General features: G+C 38.5%; 1 protein-coding gene across 1 annotated transcript; it reads right to left on the bottom strand.

Annotated features, from left to right (window-relative positions):
* Positions 1-2,099: 2,099 nt before the first annotated feature.
* LOC103479200 (uncharacterized) lies at positions 2,100-10,062 on the bottom strand. Its single transcript, XM_008433496.3, has 7 exons — positions 9,647-10,062; positions 5,225-5,369; positions 5,057-5,152; positions 4,186-4,330; positions 3,948-4,093; positions 3,504-3,643; positions 2,100-2,646 (listed from the first exon to the last, which is right to left on the bottom strand). Exons 1-7 carry the CDS (start codon positions 9,744-9,746, stop codon positions 2,498-2,500), a joined length of 921 nt encoding a protein of 306 aa, XP_008431718.1. The 5' UTR covers positions 9,747-10,062; the 3' UTR covers positions 2,100-2,497.
* Between the last annotated feature and the right edge of the window lie 1,161 nt (positions 10,063-11,223).

Here is an 11,223-nt window from a genome sequence, read left to right on the forward strand (position 1 = left end):
GTTAATTCAAAGACATTCAGTACTTGGGAGAAAGTTAGTTGTCCGGGAAAATCAAGCTTCATCCAGATGCATTACTCAAAGCCGTAGTTCTTTTCAATGAGTCCCAAAAGCTATCCCATTCCATGTCCCTGTTCCCTTCCATGTTGTTGAGCATGGCTTCATAAGAAGCTGTATCCGTCATTGATTTGATCCACTCATTTAGCTCGGGACACTTTGTGGTCTTCCAATGTCTTAAGATGATCCTGCAGGCTGTCACCAGACCGACCACCACCACAACTGTAAAAGCTCCTTTTGGGGTGTTCGGCATTTGAGATCTGTCTCCCAGTAAACACAGTTCTGGAGTCTGAGGGATCTCTGAGCCAAGCCATGCTCTCAGAGCCTCCAAGATTCCAAAATGGTGAAACCAGAGAGCAGTCCCAAAAACAATGCAAATATGTGCCCACCTCTTTCTTACATTTTCAGCACATATTGTTTGACATTATTTTCATTCTATGTAACCTAGAAGGCGTATGATATCTATGTAGCACCGTATAAATTTACTTCTGGCCTCTTTCACATATTTACCACTCTCTGACGGTGGACTCATCCATTTTCTTTTGTATACTCTTTCCTCAAATCTTTCTGCCATAGAAGTTTAATATTTGACTATTCACTACTCAAATTATAACTTTGCAGCTTATAAAATTGAGAGGCAGTGTGTCGTTCACGTGGCATCTTAATATATCATTTTCTACAATCTTTTTAAATTTTGATACCGTTCCCCTTGTATTACAGTGGGGGAACAGTATCTGATGGCCATATTTTACCCATCAGATACCATTCCCCCTATGTTAAAACCACCCATCAAGATACCGTTCCCCTTGTTTTACAGTGGGGGAACCCTATCTGATGGCCATATTTCACCGTATCTGATGGGGAAACGCGGATTGACGTAACAGGGGAAATCATATTTTATTTATCACTAAAGAAGGGTTCAGTGAGTGCGCATATGAAATTTGTGGGTTCGGTACCTCAAAAAAGGTTAAGAACCACTGGTTTAGGGTCAAATGGCAAACAAATATCCCTTTCAATATGTAACCATTCCTGCCTGTTCTCACCTTCCCAGGGTTTAACTAATGTTGCCATCTCAAATGACAAGCTTAGGAGCGTAGGATCCGGAAGTCCTAGGCCGCCCTTTTCATTAGGAGCATACAATTTTTCTTGTTTTATTCTCCCCACAAGAAATGTTTAATTACATTTTCATACCTTTTATAAAAGTCGAGTGGAATTGTAATAGGAAGCACAAAATTAAACTCAGGGGCAAGAATTTTTATAACATTAATCTTACCCCATAGTGTTAGTTTTATCTTCTCCCACTTTTCAAAGATTGTTTTAATTTTTGAAAGCACCAGATTAAAATTTAGTGAAGGCAACACCTCCAACACCCTACTAAATCTAATCCAAAGATACTTCATGCCTTCAGGTACCCATTTGAATTTAAAATCTTTGACCATGTGTGAATTACATAAAAAAAAGTTAATGGCATGGCTTCAGATTTAGCCCAATTTATTGAGTACCCTGAAACCGTCAAATACTGTACATCTGCATAGTGTCCATTAGGTGTGGCAAAGATGTAAGCAGATGTGTTATAAAGCGGATAAAATATCGTCCGCATATAAAAGCAGTTTGTGTTCTTGTTGTCCCCAACAAGAACACAAACTTGTTCTTGTTGGGGACAAGAACAAGTTTCCCCAACTTGTTCCCAACAAGCTATCCTACGCTCACTGCTTAGGATAAGCAGTGAGCATTATCCTAATGCGATAAACATGATGAATAACAATGGACTAAGAGAACAACCCTGACGGGTCCCACGTGATAAATTAAAGATAAAGTATTTCTGATTGTAGAGGTAATGCCTAAAATTCAGAAATTGCCAGCTCCATGCAGCAAGTTTAGTTTGACTACATATATGAAGTGTAGTCTTAAAACAGAAGTAGTGAGAAGTTTTTAACCTTTATTATAAAAGCTGATGGCTATTAATAAAGCTTGCGGCATTAGCTTTAAAATGTTCAACCTTATAGCAAAACGTGTTAACAAAATGACTTAATAGGCACATCAAAAAGGGCTGAAAAGGTAAAGTTTATAAAGCGCCTTTCAAATCGCAAAGTGCTGTACAATAGAAATCAACCTTAAAACCCATACAAAACATGAACACAAAAACATTAGAAGTGTAATACATAAAATGCTCTTATGTGTAAAATAATTTGGATCAAATTATATAAATGCCTTTAAAACCATTATAAAGTGATACATGTAGTAAAATGTTGGAAGAGTAATTACGGTTATAGTAATGATTAAGATTTCAGACATTTCTACTCAGAAACGAAGTTTAATGTTTAACAGGAGCTAAAGAAGAGCAGTTTATAAAGAAATAAGTCAAGCAAAAGTCCATTTAATCTCCGATAAAGGCATTATCATGTGTAAACAGGTTAAGTAGATTGTTTGAAAAAGAGTTTCCTTAGTTAAAGATCCCAAACTTGTGGCCATCAAGTGGGGACACAATTAGTCGGGTTGAACCGGGTGAGTGTAGAGGCTGCCACTTGTTCCTCCAGATCACTGAGCAGACTCGGGAAACAAACAGGATGCAGGCTACCACCAATTGTACCACTAACAAAACAAAACAAAAAATGTTAAAATAACATCAACATCAGGGTAAGATACACATTTTTTGATCAATATAAATTAGCTAAGCCTGAATTCATGCCTATCAAGGTATAAACAAGTTTTAAAAAGTTGTTTTCAAAACCCCCAAGATTTTCCTCAAGGTAACAGCACTGTGCCTTCCTCATTTGGGCACATCGCTGTTTCAAGACTACAAGATGTGTCATCTTGTAGTCAAAAGCAGCTTGTTAAACTGGTTCATTCATAAAGATGTGATGCCTACTGGTGTGTGCCGACAAAAGTGTAGTAAGAGTGTTTCACTACACCCAGTGGCGCATGGAGACCGAGTTGCCCTGCCGTTTCTCATAAGCTGAGAAAAATTGGAGTAACACAAACTGCGATCCGAGCTCAGAGGCACCAACTGTGTTCCAGCTTTAAATGCATCAACTATAGACGTAACTTTTATAAACCCATCTTTTAGGAATAAATCTGCTCCGCCAGTGAAATGCTCAGAACAGAGACACTTGCAATCTGGCTTAAAAAAAAATGAAGTGATTTTTTTGGTAATTATTATTAGTTTCCTAGGAATAAAAACAATTAACGCTTAGCCTGGCAGGAAACCCAGCAAAGGCACAGCTCTAGCCATCCAAATCTTGGAATTGTCTCTAAAACCATTGAACCCACTCCTCTTCTCAAAAGATTAGGACTAATTCACACTTACTGCTTCTGCAGTAAGTGTGCAGTAATTCACACTTACTGCTTCTGCAGTAAGTGTGAAAGCACACTTATTCTGCTGCTTAGTTTATCTCATTACTTGAGAGACATATGGTTCGGTTTATTACAAAAACACAAACATAGCTCACCCATAAAAACAGTGTTTGGAGTGGGGTCAGCCAGGTTAAAATGCCTATAGATGATTCCAACCAGAGCCACGATAACCACAGGATACACTGTCAGAATGTTGCGCACCCAGCGGTCCAGCACCCAGTTTTCCAGAATAAACCTGCACAGAAAGAAATGAGTAGAAGATGATCAAAGCTTACTGTGTTTTCTTAAATCAAATTTTATTCTTCTGAGGACTAAAAGAATCTGTTAAACTGATCAAGGTAAATCAAGCTTCTGGGAAAGTCACACTTAACTCGTAGATGGACTTGAACTTAGTTACCCAGCTGTACTCAAGGGGGCTTAGAATTAAGTGCACATCAACACCAGGGAAGGAAGATGAAACTGAAACCCCGCCTTTCTAATTACAGTGGCTCACCTTTCCTTGATGAGCCACTATAAACTATAAACAACTGAACTCTTACCATCCCAACAACTCTGCAAAAAGAATGCACAAAGAGATGGTTGCTGCTGTGCTCTTGTCAACACCCCACAGTTGGAGAACCACAGAGAAATTGAGCAGAGAGGCAATAGAACTCCATGTGGTGTAAACAGCCAAGCCGTTCTGGACCTGAACAGATACAAAAACATTTGAATTCAGATCACACACACAACTAACCTCAAAATCTTTGAATACAGAGGTATGGAGCATTCACTACCTACCAGGATTCTGAGGCAGGCCAGGTCCTTACTATGGTATGACTGTAACCACAGACCATAGTAATCTGTAGCAAAGCAAACAAAGAACAAGGCACTGTAGTTGGTAAAGGCCATCAGGATCAACACAACCAAAGCTGCGAGCATTAACCTGCAAGACGAGAAGAAAATTAACAGCTTTTATGACGTGATTAGCTTACCAACCACTAAACTGCTGCTTTAGCTAAAACCTTACATGGCCTTGTAACTATAACATTGCTATGTTATAGTTACAACATGGCAATGTTGTAACTATACGATTAAAAAAAAAAAATCATGATTAATGCAGCATTATATATTTTTTTAGAAACCACCTCATGTGTGTTTTGTAATGCACCATTAAAGTGAACAGAAATAAACACCTAAATGTATTGTTCTGTGATGTCAATCTATCAGTCCTACCTACTACCAGGTCCCCAGTATAAAGTAATGGTTTACACTTCACATCAGTGGAAACAGTGATATGTGATATGACTGATAGCTGTTTTTTAAGGATGAATGGGGATTTTTTTTAAAGGAGTAATATGAAAACATCACATATGCTAACTGTAGATCTGAGGAGTTCTGGCAGGTAGGTTCTGGGTACAGCTATGATAGAGACCCCAGCTGCCTTTATAAGCAGATTTTAAAAGCTGCTTTTGACAGATTTATTGAGAGTGGCTAATACAAAATGGAATCAGACTTTCACATTAGTCTGATTCCATTAGTCTGTTGGTTATTTTGGAAAAAAAATATTTGATGAGCTCTAACTAGTGTATTTTAAAGGTATGAATCAGTTTTAGAACGTTTTGAAAATGTGTGCTCTATGCATTGATGCTGTAATAAGCAGAAGACATACTCCTTGTCCCACAGCATGAGCCAAGTCACGTTCAGCAGCATGTTGGACAGCCAGGAGAAACAGAAGGCATAGGGTAGCAGACACTGAGCCCAAGACCTATTCAAAGAAAGATGAGGCTCAGTTATGTTACGTTTAAATGTTCAGTAAAACTCTTACAATATTACCTACCCTCTGAAAACATATAAAGTGATGTAAATGACCATCAGGGTGAGCCATGTATAGATAACTCCCCAGATGGAGAAGGTCCAACCAGCTGGAGTGATGTCTGTATCATAGCGAGCCGACACATTACCTGTACTGAAGTGAAAGGGACCTGAAGACAAACGACAGTCAATATTAACATCCAAAGTTTAATTTATAAAGTGCCAAATCATGAGAAGAAATATCAAATCCAACAGGCCCAATTTAAGCCCTTAACTTCAATCTGGTTCAATCCAGTTACACAGCCAGTAACGGAACCCAGTTTGATCATAACTTTAAAAAGTCACCTGTATCATGAAATGTTTCAGGGTAGAAAACAGTTTCAAAACTGCTTAAACATTTTAAGTCATTTTGCTTTATAAGAGAAACAAAAAGGAAGCATCAGGGTGGTCAGAGTTTTCAACCTCTGTGAAGCTAGAGTGATGCAGCACTGCGTCTTCCTTGATTATGAGAAAGAAAAATATGGCTAATTGATGTATTTGAGAAAGACAAAAACATGCATCAGTGTTGAACAAGCACCATCAGTAACCATGCATATCTGCAGGAGACCAAGCCTTCAGGGGCTACATTCTAGATAGATACATAAAAACTTTATTCATCCCTTTGGGATTTACCCTCAGGGAAATTGTAGTTCAGTCTCTCACACAGCACCAACACAAACACATCAACACTTTTTTTTTTTACATTAACAGCCCGATCCTATAGTCTCTCTGTTTCTATTGTACTCCTGTTAAGCTCTCCTTCCAACCTCCACTGAGGAGTTGAAGAGTTTCATTGCATGAGGGACAAAGGAGTTCCTCAGTCTGTTGGTTCTGCACTTTGGAAGAAGTCTTCCACTGAACCTGCTTTCTTGGCTACTGGTGAGCTACTGGTGGCTACAGTGTACAGAGGGCTACTTCCCCCCCCTATACCATGGTATAGGGGGGAAAAGTGATGACAATTCTAAGGGCCCTGACCACAATTTAATTATTTATTTTTTGTTCATAGAAATAAAATGTAAAAAAAAAATCGGGGCCCTGTCAATTACAAAATTAATCGTATTGTATTTTCTAAGACTGTTTTTAGCAGTAAAAATGTAATGTTCCCACTCCCAGATCAAAAAACACACATCCAGTTGCTATGAGACAGTTACAAACTGCTATGAGACTGCATCGTGACAGCTTTAACAGATATGGAGAAAACATATTTTTTATTAAAGTTCTGTACTGCAGCTTGAATAAAATGCAACTACATAGCATTTCTGAGAAGTCTGGATTGCTTTGTCCAGACTTCTCAAAGTCTGGATAAAGCAACAGTCAAAAGCAACGTTGTTTTTGACTGTTGCTCATGGGGAGAGACATTACAGTAATCTAAAACTAATAGAAAAAAATTAAGCGACTTACTTGCATACTGGATGTGGACTGTTGGATATTAAATTCAACATCCAACAGTAAATATTGTGCTAATTATCAGTATTGAACCAAAGAAAGCAAGGCAGATGCAAGCCTTTAAAATTGTGACGCTTTTTATGGGTCAAATAGACTCAAAAAATTGTAACAGCAGCTGCGCCCCGGGGGGCCCAAACGAATTTTTTGTCAGGGGGCACACGATTCCTGGCAGCGCCCCTGGCAGAGGGTGGCTGACATTGTCCATAATAGCCTCAAGTTTCTGAAATGTTCTCCTCTCTGCCACTGCTGCCAGAGAGTCCAGCCTTGTGCCAGTCACCGAGTCAGCTTGTCTGATTTGCTTCTCCAGCTTGGAAAGGTCTGCCTTAGAGATGCTTCCACCCCAGGATACCACAGCATATAACAGGACTCTGGCCACAACAGACTGGTAAAACACCCCAGCAGCTTCCACAGATGTTAAAGGATCTCAGGCAGTACATCCTGGTCTGAACTTACTTATGAAGCTGCTTGGTGTTGCTTGTCAAGTCCAGCCTCAGGCCAAAATATTTATAGGTCTGCACAACCCATCAGACCCCCTCCTATCAGAATTGGTTGTGGACTGCCTCTGTCCCTGACCAGTCAATGACCAGTTCCTTCATCTTGGAAGTGTTTAGCTGTAGGCCGTTTCTATGGCACCAGACAACAAAGTTCCTCACCAGGCTCCTGTACTCTTCTTCAGTGTCTCTGATGCACCCCATGATGGCAGTGTCATCAGCGTACTTCGGGTACGTCACATAGCATTCTACCACAGATGCATAATTTTTAACGTTTATTTGGAATGACAACGTTGTTAAATTTGATTTGATGATTTCAGCATAGCTATATATATATATATATATTAAAAAAAGTAAAACTTTCCCCAGAAAGCCAGGAATGAAAGTTTGAAAAATGATAAAATCTTAATGAAAGTAACAGAGCTGTTGCCACCCTGAGTGGCAGAATTCTTGAATTCACATTCCAAAATATTTTGTGCCCAAAGGGAAATGTTATCATAGTGCAATTTAAGATCCTTCAAAGTGTTATTGTAGATGCTAATGACCATTGGCAGAAAAAAAAAGTGTATTCGCTATAATTCGCTGTATTACAGCGAATTCAAAGAAACCTCCGACTAAAGACAGTCTTATGAAGAGAACGGTCAGGGTTTTTCATAATTTTGCGTAAAATCAGCAGGCAATACATTGCAGGCATTGGCAAACATGTACATCTATAAGCTCTGCAGATAATTACACAGTGTGAATATCATTTGCCCAATACAAAACAACCAAAGATCAGCCATCCTGTAGTTAAATAAAATATTCAAGAAATGAAGCAGAAGAAAAAGTTATAAAAGTTACAAAGCATCGATTGCTGTACACTGGCTGCACTCTTTACATTTCCACCTCGCTACTGGACAAAGGAAGCACACTACTAAATATTTAAAAGTAATTTGCTAAAAAAAAAAAAAAAGTTTTGTCAGCAAATATGCACCTTACCCTCACAAGTGACAACTCTTAACATTCAGCTTCAGCAAAATGAACACAAGTTTCAAGCCTGACAGTATCGGGAACTTTCATCCAAATACAATACCATAATAATACAATATCTTAAAGAAAAAAATGTCCTTACTTATTTAAAATGGCCTCACTGAATATTGCAAATTGCTGATGAGGATTTCTACAATTCACATCTGAACCAGACGGGCATATTCGACTTTCAACTAGCATTTTATGAAGCTCCTTTTTTCAGAAGCCAAACTTGAAAATGCAGCAAACATTACCAGATGAGATCATCTGTCGGATCTTATAAACTATTAAATAAATCTTTATTCTTAGTTTTCTTTTTATACTTTTTATAAAAAGTCTTTACTTTTACAACGGTCTCTTCAGTTATCTTAAGGAAACATTCAACAAATGGCTCCTGATAGTAAAGGACTCAGTTGTCAGAATTAATCAGAAACAAGGGAGGCAGATTTCTCCTTTTCTTTCAGTTTTTTTTAGATCCCTACAAATTTGTTTCGGCAAAGTGTTCACTTTCTTCACGTTTTTGCGGGAAAAAAAAATAATTCTAATAATAATAATAATAAACTCAGCATAACATTTGGTTCTTTGTATTTTTTCCACCTTCTGTATCTGAACATTTGGCTCCATCTGTGTCAATAGGCTGACTGAGATTGTCGGAAGAATTATTGGATCCAGGTTCACACAGATGAAGAACAGATGCAAGAACATTTACCAAAGATCTTGAGCAAACTGCCAAACTCAGTCGTGCCTTAGGAATGACAGCATCTTCTTTTAGTGGCACGCTTCAAACAGGCCACACCAAATACTAACCCACACTTACATTCTGCTGTTGTGTCTTGTTTTAAAATAAAGACTAGAGACAAAATCAAATAAATAAAAACATGCAAGTTGAAGGCTCTAAACCCCTCAGTACCACTCATCTTCGCTTATCTTTTTCATACTCGATCAATTTTGTCCACACCAGTGAGAAAGAACTTCTTCCACACTTTTGGATTTTATGTCACTCTCTGATAATGGATAATGGAATGTTAGCCAATTTCACATAGTACCCTTGTGGAGTCGAGGAGAAGGAGAACCAACTCATTTCCATGTCTAAAATCATTTCGCTGAAAGTGCCAAAAATATTTCGAAATAATGGCTCCGGTGCGTTTGTAGAATTAGAAAGTATTAAACGCTAGACAGTTTGAACATGGACGTCTGGTCAGTGACTGATAGAAACGACTGTATTTTGGGAAACAGGAAATCTGCGCGAGAAGCTGCCAGAAACAGAATTCCTTCCCTTCCTTCCCCTGTCTGATTTCCCCTTCCTTCTACGTTTTGTAACAGTAAAGTTGCAGATGAAAAATACAAACCACTTTTTTAAAATGTCGGATCCACTTGCACACATGGTACAACTTAAAAGGTAAATTCTGTATATGAACGTAAAGAGAAGCTCACACCGAGACGAGACGGATTGCTGAATTTACCTCTGCCCGCTCCAGCCAAGGCGTTAATGACCAGAACAGCGACGTAAACCACTGCAGACAGGAGAATCACCACGATTCTGGGCAGGCTGTTGTCCTTCATCTTCGCTATCCTACTCTATGTAATTGTTTGCTACGAACGCCTGGCAGAACAGAAATGAGCTCTATTTATACTAAACTGCCTTCACGTGCTGCTAGGGAAACGCCCCGTATCTGAGTGGAGGGTTATAAAACACTAAAAGAACGGTTAATTCTTGCTCTAAAACTTTCCTTATGCTGCCTTGAAGCTTTCAAACAGATTATCCATCTATATGAAATTGAATATATTATACAACCAAAGCTTTACAAGAGAGGTCTTGTGCGTAATTCTGTTCCCTTGTGAAAATCTGTTCCCCCTGTGTCGGGAGCGCGCATTGCAGCCAGAGAGGCGGATCCGGTGTTATGTCAATCCGCGTTTCCCCATCAGATACGGTTCCCGAGGTGTCTTCTTGCCGCTCAGCCCCGCCCACGCGGCAAAATACGCGCGTGCTCGTGATGAGCGCTGAAAAAGCACGCACGTAGTAAGCAGGCGCTTACTTAGGTAGCTACAGACACCGTTAAAGCTCAAACGACATGTTTCGGCAAAGCTGTCAAACTTTCTTCACGTTTTTGCGGGAGACTAATAGTAATACTACTAATTATTATTATTATTATTATTATTATTATTATTATTATTATTATTATTATTATTATAGGAATAGTAATAATAATACAAAATAATAGTAATAATACATATGTCACTATGTCACATATTATATATATATATGTATATATATATATATATATATATATATATATATATATATATATATATATATATATATATATATATATATATATATATATATATATATATATATTATAATCAGATACTGCGTTTCCCCATCAGATACGGTTCCCCCTGCGTCTCCTTGCCGCTCCGCCCCGCCCACGTGGCAAAATACACGCGTGTTTGTGATGAACACTGAGAAAGCACGCGCGTAGGGAACTATGGACACCGTGAAAGCTCAAACAACATGTTTCGGCAAAGTTGTCACTTTCTTCACGTTTTTGCGGGAAAAAAAAAATTCTAATAACAATAATAATAATAATTAATTATAGTAATGATAAATACATATATGCCACACACACACACACACACATATATATATATATATATATATATATATATATATATATATATATATATATATATATATATAAAGGGCAATGCAGTTCAATGCTCAATATTACCCATCAGATAACGTTCCCCTTGTTTTACAGTGGGGGAACCCTATCTGATGGCCATATTTCGCCCATCAGATACCATTACCCTTCTTTTACAGTGGGGGAAGCCAATCTGATGGCCATATTTCGCCCATCAGAAACCGTTACCCTTGTTTAACAGTGGGGGAACCCAATCTGATGGCCAAATTTCACCCATCAGATACCGTTACCCTTGTTTAACAGTGGGGGAACCTGATCTGATGGCCATATTTCCCCACTGTAAAACAAGGGGAACGGTATCTGATGGGTGATTTTAACATAGGGGGAACGGTATC

The sequence above is a fragment of the Poecilia reticulata genome, chromosome 17 (assembly GCF_904066995.2).
Source record: "Poecilia reticulata chromosome 17, P_reticulata-male-v2, whole genome shotgun sequence".
NCBI lineage: Eukaryota > Metazoa > Chordata > Actinopteri > Cyprinodontiformes > Poeciliidae > Poecilia > Poecilia reticulata.